Consider the following 25,697-nt stretch of genomic DNA (forward strand, 5'->3'; position numbering starts at 1 on the left):
TAGAACCTCCAGGCCCTTTTCTGCCAGGCAGCTTTCCACCCACACTTCTGCAAGCCTGTAGCGATGCATGGGGTTATTGTGGCCGAAGTGCAGGACCCGGCACTTGGCCTTGTTGAAGCTCATACCATTAGCATTGGCCCATCGATCCAATCTATCCAAGCCTCTCTGTAGAGCCTCCCTATCTTCATGCAGATGAACACTCCCGCTTAGCTTCGTGTCATCTGCAAACTTACTGATGATACACTCAATGTCCTTATCAAGATCATCAATAAAGACGTTAAACAGAAATGGTCCCAACACTGAGCCCTGAGGAACACCACTTGTGACGGGCCGCCAGCTGGATTTAACTTCATTGACCATCACTCTCTGGGACCATCCAGCCAGCCAGTGCTTGATCCAGCAGATCGTATGCTCATCCAGGCCACGAGCAGCCATTTTTTCCATGAGAATTCTATGGGGGACAGTGTCAAATGCTTTTCAAAAGTCTAGGTAGACAATATCCACAGCCTTTCCCTCGTCCAATAATCGGGTCATCTTGTCATAAAAGGAGATCAGGTTTGTCAGGCAGGACCTGCCTTTCATTATGACTATTGTCAAGCAATGGTGGGGTTTTTTTATAAGCACTAGTATACAGGAGAGTTTTAGGAAGAAACAAGGAGAAGGATTAAATGTTAGCCTTGTGGAAGGTTATGAAAAGCTCCTACCAAATGCAAGTAATGGAGGCTGGCATGATGGGTCAGATGGATCTATCTTATTTGACATCTCATCTCATAGTATCATGACTGATATGTCATCTGATATCAAATGAGAAATGATAATCTAAATTAAAGATTACTAAAATGAAAAAATGTTTCTCACACCCAGTATAATAAAAATGGAAACAGTGAAAAAATGCACTGAGAATGGTTGACATGGTTATAGTAATGACTACAAAGTGAGTGTGACAGCACTCTACATGGATACCGTGAAGCAACCACACTGTATTTAAAGTAAAAACAGAAAAAAATTGTAAGAAAACAAAAATAAAAATCTTTATATAAATAACAAAATGAATGACACACCTCACTAGTTAATAGCTTTTCCCAAAGACATATTATGATGGCAGTTCCATGAAAACAGATGACTTAGCATACACACATTGACTGCTCTGTGAGCTGCTGTAACTTGCTAAAAAGAAGTTAGCGTAGCACAAAGAAAGCCTAAGTTTTCTCTGATTACTGGACAATTAAAGCAGCTAAGGCAATTGCCAGTATTGTCATGGGGGAATGGTACACTGATGCATGGATGGAAAGGGAGAAAGGAGCCCTCATGTACACTCAGTAACCTATCAAAGTGCAACAAGAATCTTTACATTAAATAAATACACACTTGTGTGTCCGTGAAGAGAAAATAACATAACACTTTAAAAAAAAAAATCTGGTTGCAATTGAATTGCATTTTTCATTCGGCTAATGAACTAAATCTATCATTAGCTGAACGATCGTACCTTATTTCACAATCTGTTAGCTTTTTAAAAGCAATGACCTTCTTTTTATCTTTAGATCCTCCATAAAAAGTAGAATTTTATGTACCATGGGATTATTCCAGAGACAACAGTAGCAGATTTACACAGAATATTTAGCATTTAATGTTACGGGAAATAAAATAATTGAGGATCAATGCTAGATGCTTGAAGTAAGTGCAACTCTCTTACATTAAAGATTTATTTTAGGTGTGTATTAATCTTTCAATCTGATCTTTTAGGACAGTCTTGCCCTATTCTAAAAGTAGAATTAACAAATTCCTATAAATTTTACCAGAAAACATCCGAATGGACCGCGTACCTAACAGACGGAGGATATTACCAAACCATGCTGCCATAAGCAGTATCTACGAATAACTTTATTCACAATGAGATATTACTTCTACAGCATAGGAAAATGTAACAAATATATAGCATAAAAGCAAGTGTAGCCTATTCTAACAAAGGTTCTGATCCTGTAAGACATTATGAGCAGTCGTCCGGATGGCAGTGGGATTATGCATTTTAGGCATGTTCAGTGCATGTAAGGCTTCATTCACAGGCTCCAGCCTTAAGAGAAGAAAAGGTGGTGCTTCTGTCAGAAGAAAAACTCGAGACCCAGAAGTAGGTCACAGTTTCAAAGAATGGAAACAGTTCATTCTCCAACAGTGTTTAAAGCAATCTACTAGGAGCTGAAAATGGTCCTCACCTCAAGGAGTGAATGGTCAAAGCAAAAAAAAAATAACATTGGCACTACCAAAGTAAAACTTGTATACTCAACAGAATCTGAGAAGCGTGTATTTTACACTAATACTGAGCTACTACCTTAGTTTATTCTGTTTTGTCTTATATAAAACCATGTCTAAACTGACTGCAAACGTGTATGTTCTTATTCAAACATCAGAAATGTAAAAAAACCCAAACCTACTAAGCACACTTTAGTTATATGTATTTACTGTGACTATACTAGACAAGAGTTCAACATTAGCAAAATGAAAATTAAGTCACTTTTTAGGTCAGGGATTGAAGAGTTAAAGAGTGGCCTACTTCAACACTTAATTCTACAAAATAAAAGGAGAAGCCAAAAGAGAATGTGACATAGATTTAAATAAAACACACAGCTGATGAATCACATGAAACAAATTAGCCGAATTTTAATGCCAGCTCTACTTAAGTCTGAATGTGAACAGTGTTCTGAATACGATGAACAAAGCTACTGTTCAGAAGCCAATAGCCCACTGCTGGTGCGCAGATTGAAGTCTCTATTCTAACCTCCTGAGCTCAATGTCTTAAACTACGCCTTTGAAAGAAATATTTATGTAAATTATAATCTTTTGGCAAAGAGCCACAAGAATCGCATGTGCCTGTACTTCTCAGATAAAAATTAAAAGGTTAGCATGTAAAGCACTTTTTCTGAAATATAAGCACACAGACATAAAAATAGAGCACTGTGAACACCCTATTCTCATTTTGGGGCTAGATTTTCCCGAGGCAGAAGAATTATTCTTTAAATCAGAAACATCAAAACCCGTCAGTGTTACAGAGTGTCTGTTTCCACAAAAAACTACTTGAATTTAAAAGGAATGAGCCCAAAATAGAACATTACATTGACAGACGAGAACCTTAAAAATTCATTCCACTATTCCTCATGTGTCCTTTCCATGCACAGCTGAACTTAAAAACTGTTTTCAGTGTGGATTAAGTTATATTCCAACAACGACAGATTATTTCTCGTTATTTCCTCAAATAAAAATAATTTACTAGAAGTACACATAGGTACGTTGCCTTATCTTCCATTCAAGAGACTATGAATTTGCTCCAAATTTTTTTTCCAGTTTATGTTCACCTTGCACTTCCACGACTGACTTGGAAAATAACCACTTGGGAAAATAACCCATCCAACACTGGGTCCAGCACTAATGCCACCGGCATAGCTTGGCTGTTGGGCTATACATGATACAACCCACCTATTCACCATCTACTGCAGGAGATGGTCGCTACCAAAGGACGTGGTCCTTCACCACCCAACCAAGTGGTGGTAAAATGGCAGCAGCATCAACTACACAGCATCCACCCTGAAGGCTGTGCTGTGCCCACATTCCCTGTTTGGTTGGTTGTCAGGTCTTGGAGTACACCAGTAGGCTCTATCACCTCTTCCCCCAGCCCCCGGTCAGGGGTTTCGCTGCCTGTGCTGAAGGTCAGCTCTGATACGGCGCGGCTGGGTAACCTGGGATCAGACTGCTGTCATAAGAGCTGTGAGAAGCCTCACTGGAGACCTCTCTTGCTTGATTCAAGAACTGCCTTCAAGCCCAGGCCTCTGCCCTTGGTCCTTGCCTGAGCTACATCTATATACTTTACTGGTCATGACCTTGACTCACTGATTTGACTTCCTAGCTTGACCTAAAACATGCCTCACTGGGCTGTTTGCTGTCCCTGGTTACTGTCACTGAACCTGCTCTGATCTCCCTGTTCGGCTGCTGTGCGACTGCACCCTTTGCTCATGAGGACAATGTTCTGCCTGTCTTGCTGTCCTCCTCAGCTCCCAGCTTGCCCTCTCTCATGGAGCAACCTGCCCTGCTGCTCCTGGACAGGTGTAAGCTTGACTTCTCTGCAAGTCCTCATACCCAGAAAGGCTGTTCTCCCTGCTCTTTCCAAACCTCACTCCCTGAAGGTGAAAACAAAGAGATTCTACAAGTTACTCTTTGCACATCTAAGTAGGTTTTTTCTCCTATGTTTTACAGGAGCAACTAACTACATGAACAAGAGTCATTTAACTTTTGCACTCCATAAAAAGCAACAGACCTAATTAATTGTTATTAAATAATAGAGCAACAGAAGGCACGAGCATGAAGGCATGTCATGTTTTATCTATCACGTGCCTTTTAAATTTTTCTCTCAATACAGTTTAAGACAAACATGTTGCTTAAAATAACGAGGTAACTTCTCATTAAAAATGACACAAAAATTTTTTGCTAGAGGTTTGATGCTGAGAAACAGAAAACTAGAATATCTGGGCCACTCTGGAATGCAAAATGAAATTTTGATGCTAAACAGTCTGCTAATTAGACATGTGATCTCTAATACCTAATAATCAAACACTAATAGTGTAATGCTTCGCTCCGTATTTATCCTGTTCTTCTAATGTGTGGTCAGTATAGTGACAGTGTATCTTTATGCCTGGGGGTGCATTTTTTTCTGGACTAAAAGCTCTCACACAAAACGCTCCAGAAAATTTGCAGTAGTACCATTGAGAATAGTGCTGAAAATACTGTTTCAAACTGAAATTTGCAACAAGTTATTTGGGCATCAAAACCCACAATTTCCTCATATACACACCTGCATAAAGGCAGGAATAAAAAGTCATCACGCTCAATACTAAAACAGAAGGGAATCAATGTTTTATCTTAATAAAGACCAAGAAAAGGAAAGCTATAGTTTGATATATCTATCTAGAAAAAAAAAATTATAAACCCCTCAGTGCATATTAAGCAGTACAGAGACTTCACTGAACAGATGCAATAGCTATTTAAAAACTCCTATTACTGTAGGTATTCAGGAAAGCTTGCTTTGCAAAACTGACTCTATCCAATTGAAACAGATAAAGCACCTCTTCTAAGTGTTTCTGCTTTTGACCATTTCAGAAAGAAAAAACATTCTGATCCTTAAAAGATTGATATTTATTAAACTAATCTCCCACACCCAGTATCATGCGTTGTCACTGAGTCATATTTAAAAGGTCTATTTTTATCACATCTTTCCAGAATATTCCCTACACCAGCATTCTTTATAATTAAAAAAAAAGTGTTAATACAGTTACAAATGCCTGGATTCATTCACAGCTTTGCAGTGCTATTTGAATTACATAAAGGAAAAGAATTTTTAAAAAATCAATATATTACACAAATGGAAAAGCAGTGAAACAGAGCAGCACAGAAGAATCTAAGAATGCTCAAAGCTGCTCTGTAAACAAAAAGTAATTATGTCTCACCAACTGACAGGTCCAACAAGATCACTCACACAAGTGAAATACAATACTACTGTATAAATCTGGGTTTGGTATTTTCATTACTGAACGTCAGTTACAAAGCTGCTTTATGGCTTTATGCAGGGATTCTTTCATTCAGTACCTCCACTTCAGAAATTCAGCAAATATTTGCAGGTCCCTCTAGCATTAGAAATGGCCATGGTTCATCCTAGTCTCCAGCGCAAGATTCTTTTCTGGGCCTACGTTATGGCATACAGTTAAACTTCAGAACCAGGCAAAAGGACACTCCCAAAAGTCCATGGCAAACGCTTCACTCACAAAAGCACAAGTTCAACTTCTCAGAGTAAGGCAAAGACTAATCCATCAGTATGCTGCAAATGCTATCCAGAAACAGAAGGCAAAAAGGTACAATCGCTGTACTACATTAATAACCAAAATTCAAGTCAACTAGACTTGAAGACCTATCACTTCCTTTACAGAGCATTTGGATTACTTGACATGTTCCTTATCTTGCCCTTCTGAAGCAGTTTCTTATGACAGAGTTGATCTAACGAGGCAAATTTATTGTATGGGCATGTGAGCAAATTGTTACAAGGAATACTAGAGAATCAGCTTCCAAAGAACTTGATATTCCGTGCTACTGCTCAATGGTAGGCTTTTACAGCTATTGAAACACCAGTCTTTTCTGAACATGAAGCATCTCCTCTTTTTTCCTGAGAGATTACATCACATTTATTGTGGGGCAAGAGCCAGAATATGGGCCACTAGCAGCATGCAGCCAAGAGATGCATTTCCAGCTTATCATCTTATTTCACGATGTTTTCCCATGCTCTCAGGTTTTGAATAAATATTGTACTTTTGGCAAAAAAGTTCAGCAGACACAAAAAGCCATAATCTCTAATTTTGTTTCTCAACTTTATCCATTCCCCCAAAAGTACACAAGTTTCATGAACTGACTTACACAGGTAAAAAATAAAAATGTAGATGTCATTACTGCACGTTAACTAGACTTTAAGCATTTAAAATTATCTAGAAAGTATTTTAGAAATATGACTTATTACGCTGTATCACAAAGGTAACTAAAAAAACCTAAAAATACTCCTCTGTCTTCTTTCCATTAGCTTGTGCTCCAATCCTTTTTCTCTCCCTATTACCTTCTCATCTGAACTTCCTTCTTACTTATCATTGTCCTCTGGTACTCTCTGCTCCTCCTTTACACCTTGTCTCATGTAGGGCTATTTAGCAGACAGTTTGGGCAACAACCACCTACTACGCAACTTGTACGGTGCCTTTTAACCCTGAGACCCCACTACTAGCACAGTAAGAAACTTAGCAACTTTGTGCCTCACGTTTTAAGTAGGAGGCAATAAAAGGAAACTGAAAAACAAGAAGCAGGTTAAGTATTCAGAAGTACTGAATCACTGTGAGGTCTACAAGAATATTAAGTTGTCTACTTAAAGGAAGTGATTTATTTAAACCCAACCTGAGCAAAATATGATTGCAGAGAATATTATAAGCAGAGTGATGAATGTGGCACCTTCCCTAGCTTTTTCATTTTTAATTTCTATAATCACTAAAAAGCTACACTTCTTAAATTAATACATCAATAGATTTTATACAACTCACAAATCCCTCACAAGTTAATTTCACCCTTTTTATTAAAAGGTATTTAAACAGTGTCAAAACTGGAATTAACATAATAACCTTCTATAAAAGTTACATTTCAAATGATCTTGCTCAATTTTAACACTGGTAGAGATTTGCTGAAAACATGTAACATACTTTTTTAAAAGAATAATTTAATAGATACTTGTCTAAAGCACTGTAATGAAAAAGTAGACAGATAATGCTTATCTTCAGTTTTTATTTTACTTCTTTTCTTCTTACTTATGTATATTAACAAAAAACCCTCAAATGATTTAGACAAAAGCTTTTAGCTCAACACATAATTGCAACAAAATTACAATAATTGTACCAATTAAAATAATCCTGAATGAACAGTTTGTCATCTTAATGTTCCAATGGTTTATAGAAGGATCTACTTAATTAGCTGAAATTGCTTTCCAATGTTAGTATCAAATGTCATTTGTTAAAAGTTGAACGATTTCGAAAATAATTTAACAAAGCAATTTTACAAAACACCAAGAACCAACATTTTCTTTTCAGCTGAATAAAGCAAGCAGATGTGTCATCAAATTGCTATAAAAATAAATGAGCCTTTATATGGGGAAGAATAAATTTTACTACTAGTGCTACAGAATACTATTTTTTTATGAAATCAATTTCTTTAATAAAATAATTTCATATCATTTATATCTTGGTGGTATTTTTAGTATGCTGTAAATACACTTTCTTAAATTGAAGTAGTAAACAAGTAGAAATATTCAACTGTATGTGAAACAGAAAAATGTTTTAACCTGCCTAAGTGATCTCCTAATTTGATTCACATGGGCATATCACACAAAAGATCTGAACTTATCAGTAAAACACAGCACCAATGAAACCACGCTATAGAACTCCAAACCTACAGTAATCAACCGCTGTTCCACTTACAACTAAATTGGTTTTTACCAGTTTAAGACAAAGAAAAAAGGAAAAAAAGAGAAACCGAGGATGAGTTGTCTTATAACTGGAAATTAAGTATTTCTCTGGTTACCATTACTAGAGATAACTATTTCTGTGGTTGCTTCCAAAAAGGGGTAACTTCAGTAAAAAGACTGGAAAAAAGCAAAATCACACACAAGTGCTGAAACTGGAAAGATACCAGCTAGAACTGAAGAAATGAAGAAACACCAGCACTTTCCACTATTGATAAATCAGACAGAGCAGATGTTTTCCACAAATTATTCCTTAGAATGGTGTTAAGAGTTGCAAAAGCATTAAAAAAGTAATAAATGGAACTATGGCTGGCTTAAATCCTTTAGTCCTCCACACAAAAAAGAATCCTGAATAAAAGAATGCTACTATGTTATTCTAAATTTGGTGTGTTCTGCCTTGGCACATCATTTTGCCATCCAATTTGACATTCATCATAGGTAGGCATGCATACATACGTGCACAAATACTTTATTCCAGGGGTTAAATTAAGCTCAAGTGATGGATGAATTATATGTTGCCAAGTTTTAAATAATGGTTATTTACAATTCTGAGAAAAACACAACCATTTCCTCATCCTGGAAGATAATCTTTTTTTCAAAATCAAAGATGTAAGATTCTTGATTTCCACAGCTTCCTTCAGCTTCCCAAAAAGCATGTTTTCAAGGAGATTAAGTAAAGGTGGAGATCCTAATCTGAACAGATGGCTCACGAGTTTCTTCTATCCTGAGCCAAGCTCCCACGTATTTTGTATTTTGAATGAATACCTAAGTATTCTGTATTTATACCTAATATATATAACCTAAGCAGTCTAGTATTTTGAATTAATACCTAAGAACAGCCATGTCACGGAAATTCAGGGACCAGCAATTCATATCCTTACACAGAATTGATAAGCCCTGTCTTAATACCCGAGTTTGAGCAAATCTTGGGCAAAGAATGCCAGGTAGGACTGTTCCTCATGACATCAAGCACAACAAGTAGAGTAACATCAAAATCAGCGAGTAGGAAGGACTGGAATAGAAGGTTGCATGAATACCTGAATTCTGTATCATTAAGCAAAATGTAAATTCAGTTCTGGGGACAAGCACTCTCCTCTCCCCAGTGAGTATCTTTAAGCACTGAGACAATGAGTCATTGTCTTAGGACAATCTGTGCCCAGGACAAGGGGTAACTGGCACAAACTTGAGCATCAGAAGTTCCACCTAAACATGAGGAGGAACTTCTTTCCTTTGAGGGTGGCAGAGCACTGGAACAGGCTGCCCAGAGAGGTGGTGGAGTCTCCGTCTCTGGAGACATTCAAAACCTGCCTGGACACGTTCCTGTGCAACCTGCTGTAGGTGACCCTGCTCTGGCAGGGGGTTGGACTAGATGATCTCCAGAGGTTCCTTCCAACCCCTATCGCTCTGTGATTCTGTGATCTCCCTATGCACACCAGCCTCACATTTCTCACAGTTTCACCATGTAATGGCTAAAATTCTATTCAGAAAGCTACAGAAACTAGATCCCACCCCATGAGAGGACAATACTTACCACAGATCTACTAAATTCTTGGGTGAACGTTCTACCCTAACAGTATCCAGACATGACCACGAGGAAATTCTCATGGATGATTATCGACTTCATACTGACTTTTTTTCCCCAAGGGGATCTCCATAACAGGCCAGTCATTAAATTGTACTGATAGCCTGCAGTGTGTTCCCTGCCATTTTCTTTTCAAAGGCCAACTGGAACTGTACTACAGTGCCTGTGCCTGCCTGGACAACTCATGTTCACCAGGACCAGAAGGTTCCTGCAAATAGTCATACAGCCTGCTCCAGCAGTTGGTATAACTAATTTAAACACATCTATCTCTGAATTTAAAGTAGCCTTTGCTGCTGTGTTTTGTGCTGAACCTAATCTTTTCCTCCTGCTGCAAACATACTCAAACCACATTTATTGGTCCAGGTTTTTTTAAGGGCTTCAGCTACTGACTCTCGAGGATCCTGAATAGGCTCTAGATGCAAGGTAAGCACCACAAGACTCAACTGAGGCCTCACATTAGGAATTCTGGGCATTCACAGTAGTAGAAGTGTAGATATGGCAGGAACTTCAGGGGCAAAAATTCAGACCATTCATAGTTTTTCAAGTGTTTGCAAATGTAGTCAGTCATTTCCTGAATTGCATTCTTGAACTCAAGGGGCATATACATATGCCTGAAGTTTTACTTTCAACTGTATAAACCTTAACACATGGGACAGACTTTATCAACAAAGACAGTCCAACTACTAATAGTTTTAAGAAGTGTCAGTCTGGTAAATCTGACATATCTAGAAGAGAACTGATTAGCTCTGCCACAGATGAGGCAACTCTCCCTAACACCTTCAGATTTCAGAATGACAGGGTTACAAAATTACTTACCTGACTTCCAGGAACATCTTCCAGTAGACAAATCATAGAATCAGACTATGGTTTCTGCCGTGGTAAGGAGGATATAAACAGACAAAATGTGTTCATAGAATCATTTAGATTGGAAAAGACCTTTAAGATTACTGAGCCCAACCATTAACCTAGCACTGCCAAGGCCACCACTAAACCATGTCCCTAAGCACCACATCTACAGGTCTTTTAAATACCCCCAGGGATGGTGACTCAATCACTTTCCTGGGCAGCCTGTTCCAATGCTTGACAACCCTTTTGGTGAAGAAATTTTTCCTAATATTCAGTCTAAACCTCCGCTGGTGCAACTCGAGGGTTAAACAACTGAACAACCCTAGTTCCCTCAGACGGTCCTTCCTCATAAAACTTGTTCTCTAGAACCTTCTCCAGCTTCGTTGCCCTTCTTTGGGCATGCTCCAGTATCTCAATGTCTGTCTTGTAGTGAGGGGCCCAATCTGTTCAGTAGACTATCTCATTTAGTGAGTAAACTTAATGAGAAAAGGGACTGAGAAGACATTCCCTCCCATGTAATCAGCTTTAATAGTATGAGTTTTAATCAACAAGGTGGCAGTATCAAATCGTTGCCATCTACACCCTTAAGCAGTAGAAAATATCAAGAAACTAAGATGACTAAAACTCGGAGCTTCAAACTGAAATGAAAAACTAAGGTCTTTGGGGAAAAGAAATAAATGACTCAAACATCTTAGACTGAGAAGACTACAGAATCCAAAAAAAGAGAGGAGAAAGTATTCAAGCAAAACTGGGCAATCAGACAGTGATATTCACCGCAAAGTTTGAGGTGAGACTAAGACTCTCCTCATCCTCTTTGATATCTTTTCTACTTTGGTACAACCTTTTTGAAGTGTGATGACTAGAATCTCACAGTGTTTAGAATTTAGATACAACACAGTTTGTGTAATACAATACCTTCCTTCCATTGCTTTGCTGGTAACTCCTGAAGACACTGTTTCATTTTCTGACTGTTGCTGAGCACTGAACATATTTTTTCAGAGAAATCAGCAATGGTTTGTGAACTTCTTTCCTCAGTGCAGATTTGCAGACGATTACTATGTTAGCAGGATTATAGATGGAATTATCTTCCCCAGTATGTTATGATACCTATAGCCACAATGACTTTGATCTGTAATTTACTCATAGCTACTTCCACAACCCTCTGTGACACAGTTGTCCTGGTTACATCTCCACATTGCATCTTCTCCTTCTGCCAGACCATGTACAGGTACGTCAAAGAGCACAAGTATTATCTTTGGAAACTACCTTCAGGTTTCTCACAAGACTCTTATTCTTATCTTCCACTTCCTTCATTTTCCTGGTAATAAGGCAATCCCACCTGTTATTACCTTAAATTTTAATGCATTCAAATGTTCTTAGATCAAGATCTTGCTTAAAATTTCTTAAATTTCAAAATTTCCCATTGCCTTCTTTACCTGCTCATTGACTCTGTTGAGAATTCATTTTCTTGAAACACATTTTCTCTCTACAAAAGCCACAGTGACTTTTCCCAGTATGCCATTTATTTAGGTCTGGGCACTGACATTTATTCTGGTGTCATGGATGTTCCATTTAGTCTTCACAAGAGAGCACATTCCCATAGCTGGCTAATTTACAAGTCTGTGAAGCATCAGTTGCAAACATTCAACAGAAACTTGCTTTAATCTGACAACTTAATTCTCTTACGACTTCATTTACTGAAAGCCCATGTATTTTATTCCACTTCAGGGCTTTAGAAACTTGCTTTTTGCAACTTCTGCAAACCATTTTGGCATTACACAAAAGTGACATTAGGAGGACTCTTTACAGCAACGCAGAAGGGAACACAGCACAACATAAATGTAGAGCAATATTAACTGTATGTCACCATTATAAAAAAAAATGGCAAAAGTAATTAAAGTAGACCAGAATGGAGAGGTGGGTAATGACAACAGTGGGCTTGACTACAGAAAAACCTGAACATGAAAGGGGAAGGAGAACACAACAGACATGAAATCAGAATTAGGAGCTTAGCCTGGCAAGGAGAGACACTACATGAAAATCCTGATGATGAGAGATGACTTGAAAAGGTAACACATAAACCCAAAGGAGTAAATACTGGTACCGCTTAGTATACCAATTGGAAAGCTAAACCAAAGATCCAGACCAGAAAAGAGAGGCTGGAAGTGTGAGAATAGAAGTGAGATGACACAGCAAGTCAGTTTAAGGAAATAAAGAGAGTAGACATTTTTGTTCAGAATCTGGACCAAAAGCCAACAATGCAGATTCAGCATTTTTTTATTTTCAAAATCTGACACAATTACAAAGCATGGGCTTATATCCCTCTATGAAAGAGCTACCACACAGCAACTCTACCTGTTACTAGGAGACAAGTCTAAGTGACTCCAACCCACAAAGACAGTTCAGAGGTGTGCCCGTGCCACATATTGAAGCCTAATTTTGGTTTGGTTTTGAAGACCTTGGGAAAACGTTGCCAATACAACATTCAGTAGGTTTTCCCATCTCTGCATAGTACGATACAGTAAAGATACACTACTCCGGACAAAACTAGTTTCATACTCATCAATGTAGTCTTCCATATCCATCATAGTATCTATGGAAAAGCACTCATAAATTTACTTTCCCTAACAATCCTTCACAATAAGAATATATTAGTTAGGGTGTTGGTTTTTTTTAAATAACAAATTGAAGCACGGAGATACAGGTATATTTATTTAGTAACAAAATTGAGATATCCATTTCTTTTCAGAGTACTCCACCAACTGAAGGCAGAGCTCCCACTAGATTCAGATACAGATCTGAACACTGAGCACTTACTAGTATCAGCCTACAGAATCATAAGCTGTGTACCACCTCCCAGGAGAGGCACAAATCATAGAATCATAGGGTTGGAAGGGACCTCTGGAGATCATCTAGTGCAACCCCCTGCCAGAGCAGGGTCACCTACAGCAGGTTGCACAGGAACACGTCCAGGCGGGTTTTGAATGTCTCCAGAGACGGAGACTCCACCACCTCTCTGGGCAGCCTGTGCCAGGGCTCTGCCACCCTCAAAGGAAAGAAGTTCCTCCTCATGTTTAGGTGGAACTTCCTATGCTCAAGTTTGTGCCCGTTACCTCTTGTCCTGTCCCTGGGCACCACTGAAAAGAGCCTGGCCCCATCCTCCTGACACCCACCCTTTAAGTATTTATAAGTGTTGATAAGGTCCCCCCTCAGTTGTCTTTTTTCCAGACTGAAGAGACCCAAATCCCTCAGCCTTTCTTCATAAGAGAGGTGTTCCAGTCCCCTAATCATCTTCGTAGCCCTTTGCTGCACCCTTTCCAGCAGTTCCCTGTCCTTCTTGAACCAGGGAGCCCAGAACTGGACACAGTACTCCAGGTGTGGCCTCACCAAGGCAGAGTAGAGGGGGAGGATGACCTCCCTCGACCTGCTGGCCACACTCTTCTTGATGCACCCCAGGATGCCATTGGCCTTTTTGGCCACGAGGGCACACTGCTGGCTCATGGACTCCCAGGTCTCTTTCAGCTGAGCTGCTCTCCAGCAGGTCAGCCCCCAACTTGTACTGGTGCATGGGGTTATTCCTCCCCACGTGCAGCACCCTACACTTGCCCTTACTGAATTTCATAAGGTTCCTCTCTGCCCAAATCTCCAACCTGTCCAGGTCTCTCTGTATGGCAGCACAGCCTTCCGGTGTGTCAGCCACCCCCCCCCCCAGCTTTGTGTCATCGGCAAACTTGCTGAGCGTGCACTCTGTCACCTCATCCAGGTCATTGATGAATATATTGAAGAGGACTGGACCCAGTGCTGACCCCTGGGGAACACCACTCATCACTGACGTCCAACTAGACTCTGTGCCCCTAAATACTGTCCAAGTGAAAGGAACAACAGAGGTGACTAGCCCAGCACCACACAAACCCTGACGGATAGTTCTAGAGCACCTTTCACTTCTCTTAGTTAAGTTCACCTACTGCATTCTTTTCAACTACAACTGATAGCGCTGAGATGTGACAGCAAATGGTCCTCCCCTTTACCACAAAGCCGGTTTATACAGTTTGCAAAATTAAATTCTGGACATTACAAGACAAGAATCTTATGGGGGAAAAATAGCATATGATCATATAAATCATATATCATACTGCATACATAGGAATTAATTGCAGGCTATTTTTATTCTTTCATTTCTTAATGCTTGACTACTTGATTCTTTTCATTTTACTGTACTTTTTATATGTTGTGAAAGTATTGCTTATTCTTTGAAATGCTGAAAAACAAAGCACCTAGTGAAAAAGATCACTAATGTTAAACATGGATACAGAATATGCCAAGACAAACAAGCAAACAGCAGCTGTCAGAGCTATGCTGGACAGACGGCCATTCTGCTAGTGCCACCTGCCGGCACAGCACCACCATAGACACAGGTACCAAGTCTCGCACTGAATCACACTCCCACAGCACCGGCTGTATTCAGAGTAAAGAGCTGGTTATAATCTGTCTCCCAAGATACAGCAGTAAAACAATACAGGTTTAATTATCACTCGTCATACCCTCAGTGCACACACAAAATACCTACCGTATCTTCAGCTGAAGGTACCTGTAACAGATCAAGCCGCTGTCTTCACCCTCTGCCCCGCACAATCAGGAGCTAAGAGGAAGGCAATGGAGAGATCTCCCTTGCAGGGGAATCGTGGTGATTCGCAAGCTTCTTAACACACAATATTTTAAAAGTTGAAAACTTAACTACAATATGAAAGCATTCTCCTTACATGGAGAATGTGACTGAATGCAGAACTACACTTAACACAGAACCTACAAGACCCCTTTCATCCAAGGGAGATGTCCAAGCAGATCCCTCTCCCCACACACTTAGAGTTCAGAAATGCAGCAAAACCAAAGAAGAATTTGCACTGTCACAACAAAAAGTAATTTGACACAAAATACTCAATACTGGGAAAATTATATTCTTGCTCCTGTTCTAAAGCACCAAAATATTTTTTAAAAATATCCTTGCAGAATAAAAGGCAGGGAAGAAGTAACACAAACTCAGTACAGGAGCAGAAGTTATAAAAGTATCAAAGTCTGGTATCTATTCATGAGACCCCAAATGGGAAAGCTGCTTTATAAACTAGAAAACCTTAGGAAACTGAGACTAAAGTTATAAAAGAGGAACTAAAGTAAATATTCTACTTTGAACTGATACAGAAACAGATATTCAAGCCAAGTGACTTCAAATAGTTGTAGATAAAAAGAATTACAATGACACAGAAATGATTATTTTGGATAAAAAAGAATTTTTAGAATATTAGATAATACCAGAGAAGAGTTTGCAGACCTTTTCATATTTAGCATACAGTAAAGATGATCAACCAAATCACCAGACAGATGAGATCTCAGCTTTGTCACTGTATCAGCAGAGTTATATATTTAGTTCCTTACAGAGGTTCAAACAGTGGTGGCTGACACAGACATCAATTCTCTTCCTGAGCATGCGGCAATGTTATTATTATGACCTTTTTTTTTATGGCTAAGTAGTCAAAGAAACTCAGTCTTGTAGCTTTATCATTTTCATATCAAATACTCCTGTTGGTATTTTTTGCTAAAGAGAGAATTCTGAATGTTGGCCCTCTTTTCCTTGTTTTCCTGGTATTGCAGGTAGAAAACAAACAGCTTTACTTAAAAGATGATCATCATCTTCCCTTTTCCAATATATGGTACAGAGTTCTTCACTGTTTCTTCACATTACACAAGTTTTATACACTATAAATTTATTTATACGTATTTAACTGTCAATTATGAATTGGCACTCTACCGAAGTGGCTTTATAACTTCCAAACACAACCTGGATAGCAAGAGGCAAAACAGCATAGCAGGAGTCATGAATCTCCTCCACACCTGAACTAATAAACCCTGACACACTCCAGTTGGCACTGAGTATCAACAGTTCAAGTGTCTGTAGTAACAACAAATAATCCAGAACCCAAATAAATCATTCACATCCAATTGTGACTGTCCTTTCCTTCTCCTTACATTGGTTTACTACAGATTGAACGTTAGTTTATACTGGAATTACTACTACCCATTCCTAAGAACAATTCAGGTGTCTAATACCTCCTTTGAATTATCACAAAACATAAACATTGTTATGTCTTGAAGATAGCTTTGGACTTTGATCACTCCAAAGCGATTTATTACCGTCAATGTTAGTAATCTAAAGACTGTAATGAATTTGTTGGATAAACGCTGAAAATAAAATATTATGAAACATGCCATACAGCAAACCTAAACAAAGATAAGTTAGAAATACTACAGCAAGAGTACTGGAAAGCAGGACAGGAGAGAGAATCCCTGATCATTCTGAATTATTGTACTTACCTGATCACATAAACATTTGTGACACTAGCCATGTGAACCCACAATGGAGAGGTGGGTTCCCATTCCTTAATCTATGATTTCATAGGTATCTCACACTCACAGAGGAAATGCAAAATCCAGAAACTGGATCCATTCTCTAGAGGGAAGTGTTTTCTAATCACACACTTATTTACCTCTGAAGTTTGATATTTCAGCAACAACCCCCAACCTGAAGCAACTCCAGGCTACTACTTGCCCTCTTGTCTATCTTCAGTCCTCAGCCTCGTCACACACAGTCCACCCTTGTCCCCCTACCTTCTGGGTTCTTTGCGTTCAGATTTTAACCCCACTTTGACTTTCCTTTTCTAATACAACCCATTCCAATTGTCTTTCCCAATCATTCCTAACTCCATTTTCAACATTTCAACCATTTCCAGCCCATCCCAGACCCTCATCCAGTTCATCTTCTCCCATTCCTTGGCTCTTAGTGCAGGGTACCTTCCCAAAATTTTCTGTCCAAGTTCATTCTCCGCTCCATTCTTTCCCTGGACCCTGCAAAGTCTCTAGATTTTCTGGCAACTTGTTCAATCAATCCCAGTCTTCCCTCTTTACCTCAGCTGTTCTTTTCACTTGATCTCAGTTATTTCTTACAGAAGTCAAATGCTTCTTTTCTCTCACTGCCTTTGATTCTCAGATTCTGCTTCTTTCCTATAGGCCCAATTCCAGTCACATTCTTGCTCTACCATTACTCCCGCTGTCATCAGGCCACTTGTCACAATCCACAAGTCCTTTCTTACATGCAGACAGGTTCTGGAAAGACATGTTCACTGGCAAGACAGGGACCATTTGCTCCAAGTTGCAAAACCCAGACAGCTCTGTCCGACAGCAACTTGTATCAGCAATGGAGAAAGTCATGCTTCCTTTTCATATTCCTTAACTGCAGCACAAGGCACTGCCGTAGCCTCAAGCACACTTGCTAAGCACCAAACCTTCAGAGATCTTTTCCAGTAAAGGCAGTTTTTGCAGAGCTTAGTTCAGATTTCTAACTAGGGGGAAAAAACCCAACCTTCTAGCTTGACAGGCAGAGATGAAAATTATATCAGAGACAGAAGCACAGCTAGCTATCTGTGAAAGAATTCCAGTATAATTCTCTTTGTTTTTAATACAAAGCACGCACTCATACACGGTGCATTAAATAGCAATGAAAGTCATTTAAAAGTTTCTGAAAGTTAACAGAAGGAGTAAGGTTGTGGGAGTTTTCGATTACAACTTGGTAGCTGTTTGAAAGCCATATTATTCTTATCATCATTAATAATGATCACTATTTTAATCATTGAAAATACATACCATTACCAGAACAACACCTACCTCTCATAGATGGTTTTTAAAGTCAGCTGATCCGGAACACCTTCAGTTTCTTCAAGATGCAGTATGAGCCACGATGTTCTATACGGCCACTGCTCTGTGAGATTGATCCAACTAGCCAGTCTATCCCAATTGAATGTGATCTGATTAGCTCTCAATAAACGACCTAATATAACAGGGAAGGAGGGAAAAAAAAATACAGAGGATTTTTTTCCCCCCTTTTGAATGGTACTTTTTTTTTCCCCTCTATATTTTTAGCTCAGTAAGTTCAAAATCATATCAAGTTGCATCTAAAAATATCATTTGACAACCTAATAAAACTTCTTGCAAACACTGGTCAGAATGTGAGACTCTCCAAAACTGTCAACTTCAGCTCAAGGTTAAACACTAATTATATGATCCTGTTACAGGTGAATCTTAAGTTACTTTAACAAAACTCAATAGAGAACTTCACACAGCATTCATTTCTCACTCTAAACACAAAAATCATGCTGATACTGTGGAAGACCATCTGTGCACTGGCATATGAAATATGGCCAAAAGAAGTTAGATGGCACAGAACTGCCATCTTCAATAGCCAATAAAGTAAAATTCAAAGCTATAAACAAAAGAGTGTTTTAACTTAATAAGGTGGGGTATGAATTACAAATAAAGTTATTTCAAAAAAACAGAAAAAGTTAATGCCACAGTTTATGCATTTCAAGTTTTAGCAAGTTTTCTAGAACTGCATTATTAATATTGGTGGTGACGTATAACAGCCTGAAGGCTCTGCTCATGAAATCACCATATATAACCCCAGATTATAGTACACTAAAAGTGTTCCTGAAAGGGTTTTTTTGTTTGTTTGCTTTTACAACTAACAGTTTGTGATTTTTTTATACTTTCATATCTGCACTATAATTTGCCATTTCATTTGTAGCATGAAACCAGACATTTCATGCTACAAATGGTAACGACAATGCTGAGTCGGCACGTTATTTAAAAGATTAGCTGAGAATTTTAAGTCTGTTGTCACACACAAATGATCACTAAAAAAGGGAAAATGCATGGGAAAGCGGGGAAAATGACATATTAACGCTCTTCTATTAATTATACTAACATTAAGTTAATGGAAGACAGCCAACCCCTTGTGTTACGCAAGTTGGTTTGACAGAGCTGAACCTCAGCTTGGAGACATACAACTGTGTTCTCAGTATCATACTTCCTACTGAGACAACTACTTCAGCACTGCACCAGATCTGAACCAGTCCCACCTACCTTGTGGCATGCTGGAAATAAGTAATCACAAATGCAATGTTAAGTTGGGCAGTGGACGCAGCATTGATACTGCTGCTGTAGGTTTCTGCAACCAAATGCATCAGCAGGAAACAATTCAGTTTTGGCCTGTATTATTACTCTCTACATCTATCGGTAAAGCAAACACCTTAAGTGTGACCTGAGATGGTTGCAGCAGGTTTCCTAGCTCCAGCTACGTGCTGCGCAGCAGAGACAGGCTGATTTCTGAACTGCGCCCAGTGTAGGCAATGGCTACAATCACCCAACGCAGAACTTAATGCCAAGTCTGTTTAACCAATCCTTGATATGCCCGCAGGCGACTGTGATATTTCTGTGTCTGTGAAAGTTTCCTTCCTAAAATTCTCTCTCAAATGATCCAGCTCTCATTAGAAAATTAAGAAGATTTTTTACTTGAGCATTAAATGTTATCGTAGAAAGACATAGGTCATATTTCTAGAAACGGCAAAGATCATTTAACATAATCTTTTATTGCTTGTATTACTGGTAGCATCGTACTGTAGTCTTCCTAGCAATCAAATGTTATTAGGCAAAATCAGAAGTTTTAGAGATTCTATTTTCATTAACATAATCCAGAGTTTGTGACAATTTGATTTATGTTGAAATAACTAAAAAACAAGAGCAGAACCTTTTTCCTTCAAAACACCGTAATATTCACTCTGTTCTCCATTTGTACAATGTAGTACTGTACTACCCGTCATTTAATGAGATCCTTTATCATGAAACCAGGAACTCAGATTAGAAGAGCTAAAGTGGCATAAAAACAAGTACTCCATTTTATTCAGGGGAAGAGTTCTGCAGCACCCAAGCTGTAAAGAATAGGATCAATGTCATCTTGCAACACCCTCCTTAAAGTGTAATGTACAAAGCCATAGGTGGGATCAATTTGTAAGGGAAGAGCTCAAAGGTGCATCACTTCTTAAAGACACCACTGATACCTAGTGTGTCAATGGAAAAAACTACAATTGCATGCAAGATTAGATAGAGAAAAAACAAAACAAAATCAGAAATATCTGTATAGTAAACGTAACGTTTTTTCAACTATCTGTTTCAAATTTTAAAAGCACTATTTGTCCTTTCCTCAACTCAGCTGTAGGTAGAACTGTTTACTGTCTCTTCAATCATTATGCTACTCATTATTTTATGAGCCGATAACCTTGCTTACCAGTGGCAAGAAGTTCTCCTGAATTAACCTTCCTGTTTGTAACCCATCTTGTAGAACGAACCTAACTTAATATACTAAATATGCATGCTAAATAGTACTAAAATATTTTTAAGTATTAAAGACAATACATTTGGCATATCTGTGAATCCTTTACATTTTCCAGTTAGTCCAAGAAACTGTAAATATTATTTGTTTCACAGAATCACAGAATGGTTGAGGTTGGAAGGGACTTTTGGAGGTCACCTGGTCCAACCCCCCCTGCTTAAGCCAGGCCACCTACAGTCAGTTGCCCGGGACTGTGTCCAGATGGCTTCTGAATATCTCCAAGGATGGAGACTCCCTAACCTCCCTGGGCAACCTGTGCCAATGCTTAGTCACCCTCAAAGTAAAAAAGTGTTTCACTAGCACCTGGTGAATGGCAGTTTCCTACAAGGGTCCACACCTTAATCATAAACATTCAGAATACAAAGCCTGGAGTAGAGAAAACATGAAATTTGATCCTTTTGAAAAAGCTGGTATTGGCTTTCGCATCAATACAAAAAATAGTTAAGGATACTGAAATTAAGCTCAAGCTTTTGACAGGGCATTTTTTTCTGGTTAAAGATCAATCCAATTCTGAGTAAAGGTCCAAGTTCCCAGAAGCCTCATACTGCACAATAGCAAATCTTATATAAAAGCTTCAGAACCTGGGGAAAAATAATATTCTCTTTTGTTATTCCAGCCCCTGGTGACTTGTGGTTTATTGCTTGTTTTCTATTCGCACTTGATGAATTTTACTTTTCAGATATTTAATTGTTTTCTGAATCCACGTAATCCTCCCGCATCCACATAACACTGTTGCAGAGTTATGTACTTCACTATATACAGTGTGAAAAGTAACTCAATTTGTTTGTTCTGAACCAGTTAGCTGTAAGGCTACTCAGTGCCTTTTAGTGTAATAGAAAAGACAGTAAATAAACATTCCCCATTCACTTACTGCATGAAACATGACTTTTATTAGACTTCCATAACAGCTTTTCCAGTTGTGTCCAATTTTTAAACCTCAAAGATACCAATGTCTTGATCGTGCTTTGTTGAAGGAAAACAGGTCACAAAATGCTTTCATCATCAGCCCCAGACAACCATTTAGGGAAAAAGGACTTCAAATATCCATTGCAAGAGTGAAAAGGATACATACCTGGTTTTGCCTCGCAGTTTACCTTTTAAGGTACCAGCACTACGAGCTTTGTTCACATTAGAGTATTAGAAACTGAAAAATGTATTTTATTATCCCACTTCAAAATTTAAAAAATATAAGACTTCCCAAAAATATAGACTAGAATAATTTACCTCTCAACTGAAGTCAATGAAACAACAAATATTTTTTAAGTCTACATAGAATAGTCTACAATCTTTGCTTGAAGAGTTTGCTTCAGAAGGATTTTCAAAATCAACACGCAGACTGACTTGTTAAATTTAGTTTTCACACCAAAAAGTCTGAGTGTAACTACCAGCAACCACAACACAATAGTGTTTACAGTACACAAACATGACACACTTACCTGTCACTGAAACAATATTCAGCAATCTTCTCATGGTCTGAGGACTGATATCACTGAACCAATCCTCTGTAACCAACAGCTTGGTCAAATCAAAAGACATTTGGCGGGTAATGGTACGTTGCATCTGGCGCCTTCGGTAAGTATCCTGATAATGATACAAAGGAAGCAAGGAATACTGATTGGTATCAAAAACTTTTATGTATTTGAAATATTTGTTTTACTTGATTATAAAGTTAGAACCTTTGTGAATATGTCTGAGAAGCCGACATGAAATACCATGAAAATATTTACCAGAATTTAATTCTGATTTAGCTGTGTAACAGTTGAACATGACTTCCGCATAAGCCAAGAACTGTCAAGAGTTACACATTTTACTTCCATGCCATTTCTGAGGGAGCAAAATACTGACACAGTGAGATACTTGTAAAAAAAAGTTACTAATTTCAGTATTGCCATCATTGTTTCCTACTGTCTCCACAAAAAGTTAATGCCATCCATTTACTAATCACATTTTAAAATCAACGCAAACATCAGGTTTCTCTGCTACAAAATTCCACCAGTTTCTGTGTATGGCAGTTCAAAAGCCTCAGAATCCTCAGACTGTGTGTTGCTTTTCACTACTTCCTACTTTTATTCAACCACTTTCTGATTCAACCACTTTCTGATTTTACGTAAAGATGGGAAAACAGAACAGAAAGCAGGAAAGAAAGCGTGGTGGACATGCTGCAGTAAAAGTCGAGAACTATAATATCCTAAATTCCTTGATTCGCTCAATTACTGCCCCTTGTTGCAAGATCCTGTGATCAAGTGATACTGGGCTTATACACAAAAATCCAAAATAAACACACATACATCAATCATAGCTACTACCGGTATCCTGTATCATCTCAGCATTCACAGAGGGATAAATTTAAGTATTTGCGAAAAGAACATTTTGGGGAGCAAGAAAGCTTCTTCCTCTTTGATAGAGCATCATTCTACTGATTTAAGAATGTACCTTTCCTACATGGATCATTTGTATTAATGTCATAAGATGGTTTGGTAAGTTTTCCAAGTTGACATGATCAAAAACATGAAAGAAAAAAGAAAAGAATAGAAAAAAAGAGGTATTACCAGCATCCCCATTCAGTCTAAAAAAAAAAAAAAAAAAGTAGTCTTTCTCACCCGCCTATTGAGAGCAGTTTTGCTACCAAGCTTGGTCATGTCTCCAAGACTGTTCTGAGAAACTCTCTTGTCAACATCTTCATGCAATCCTTTGGAAAAGAAAACAAAAAGGCAGGCATTTTCTCCATTCGTATACATTTGACTGATCTATAAAATAACACTAATTATCTGACAATTATTTAACTAATTTTTTCCAAAAAAACCAGATTTTTTTAACATTAGTTTTGTAACTGTTATATCATTCTCCTGCATAACCTTACCTGCATTATCTGTATAAGGAATATCCCCGTTGGTTGTCGAAGCTACCATCAGTTTTTTTGCATTACTAAGTCCTCGGCTATTCAGAAAAACGGGCAAATGGACTATGTTTCTCATGTAATCATGTCCATTTATGTTTGAATCACGTAGAACACTGTTGAGATTCTGGTTAATAGCCTTTATTATTATGTGTGGGTCACTTGCAAAAATAGCAATAAATGGGCCTTTTGAAAACAAGACTCGCACCTGTAAAAAAGCAGACAGCACACCTTGTTAATAATAGTAACTGTGGATCATTTGAACATCTGACTCAACATTTTATATTCATTCGGTTTCAGTTATAAACTTGAGAGGACAAGAGATATATAGAGATGTCAGTTTCTTCAACATGAGATATCTTATGTTTGGAACTTACCCACAATTAGAAATAAGCACACTTGACAAATTAACAGTAGTAGTTACAGTGAAGTCATCACCAAGAAGGGATCACACAGTAATGTCCTAGCCCCCCCCAAACGTTTAGCATTTCAGTATTTTTCACCTAAGGTATGAAAAATTCTCCAAACGTTCTAAGTTTGTTTCAACAGGATATTAATTTTCAATAATTTACATATGATTATTTCACAACTTTTCACAAGTATTAACATGTACAGTCCCTACTGGGATTTCATTTTCAACTTTTAAAACCCGTCACACTTAGTATTACCATTACGCCAATCTACACAAACGTTAAAAGACTACACACACAGACTCTGTTTGTATGCCTTCTTTCTACAGAAAATACACAATAATCATGTGTATCTGAGCTCATCTATGGAAGAGTTCACCCAGATAATCCAGAGATCATCTTTACAAAATGATCCAACTCACAGTATCAAGCATCTGTAAAACTTTGTCCTGTTCACAAGCATCCAATCCATCAATAATTACAACAAGCCTTGTCTGGTTCTGAGTGAAGCTGTCAATGGTTTTTGCCATTTTGGCCATCAGTTCCACCTCACATTTCAAAACCTATAAAAATTAAAAGTAAAGACAGAAGAGACATGTCTATAATACTTAAAACTCACAAAAATGCATATAATTCCTTTTGCAGATTGCTACTTTCCCCAAAAATACTTCAATAAGATTACAAAAATAAACACTTATAAATACCCAAAGTCCTAAAATGTCACTTCCAAAATTTTAATTTCCTATTTGCACAAAAATGTACAGCAGAACTCCATATTCCACTTTAACGTAACAAACTACCCTTATTTAAAATCCATTATAATGTTATTTAAAAATAAAGTAATACTTATGCACTGTAAATCAGTATTCCAAGAGTAAACAAAAAAGTATTTGTAGCTTCAGCTAATCCTCAAAAATTGCTTTGCATAAAATGTACACTACAATTTTCTATCTGCCTTCCAGTCAAGGAAATCAGTCATTCCTATTCAGGATATACAATCTGAAGATTTATAAAGTTTTTCAACATTAAGTTACACATTTAACAACCACCCTTAGCGTAAAAACAGAGGTGGAATTCACGTGCCTTAATTTCAGCAACTAATAGGTAGACATTAAAATCTGATCTATTCACCACTAGATATATCTTAAATGTGCACATTAAGATGACATAAGTCATATGAGGAACTCTCTGGAACATTTTCTATCAATTTAGATATAACCCAGCTAAACAATAGTATTTTCTACCATTTTTCATTAAATACATGAACCGTTTTTGAATGTTCTTTCAGTCCTATCCTGCCTTTCTTAGTAAAGAGGTCTTGCAGACAGCCAACGTTAGGCTTGTTTTTTCACCTTTAGAATATTTTAAAGGTTATTCTTTCTAATCCTATGATCTAAAGCAAGGTTTTACTAACTACTGATCATTTAGAACAATTGTCTTCCTAGTACCTTCCTCCCAGCAAAAATAAAATTAGAAACTGAAAACTTAATCAAAACCTAACATTCCTGCTTGGGCAGACAGATCTTGTACGAAGACAAAGCATAATTACCAGTGGAACAGAAGTATTCCCTTCAGTAAAAACTCACCAAGGTTCATTCTAATGTTGC

The 25,697-nt window shown here is 38.0% G+C and overlaps 1 protein-coding gene across 4 annotated transcripts in view; it reads right to left on the reverse strand.

Annotated features, from left to right (window-relative positions):
* Window positions 1-25,697, reverse strand: part of KIDINS220 (kinase D interacting substrate 220) — an 83,572-nt gene that overhangs the window by 24,730 nt on the left and 33,145 nt on the right. For all 4 annotated transcript variants that reach the window (XM_054194684.1, XM_054194681.1, XM_054194682.1 and 1 more), the window contains exons 18-22: window positions 24,513-24,653; window positions 23,645-23,888; window positions 23,385-23,473; window positions 22,221-22,365; window positions 18,225-18,387 (exon numbers count right to left, since the gene is read on the reverse strand). In XM_054194684.1, the coding sequence (XP_054050659.1) occupies window positions 18,225-18,387; window positions 22,221-22,365; window positions 23,385-23,473; window positions 23,645-23,888; window positions 24,513-24,653 (782 nt within the window). The remainder of the gene's footprint in view (window positions 1-18,224; window positions 18,388-22,220; window positions 22,366-23,384; window positions 23,474-23,644; window positions 23,889-24,512; window positions 24,654-25,697) is intronic.

The sequence above is a fragment of the Rissa tridactyla genome, chromosome 3, assembly GCF_028500815.1.
Source record: "Rissa tridactyla isolate bRisTri1 chromosome 3, bRisTri1.patW.cur.20221130, whole genome shotgun sequence".
NCBI classification, from domain to species: Eukaryota; Metazoa; Chordata; class Aves; order Charadriiformes; family Laridae; genus Rissa; species Rissa tridactyla.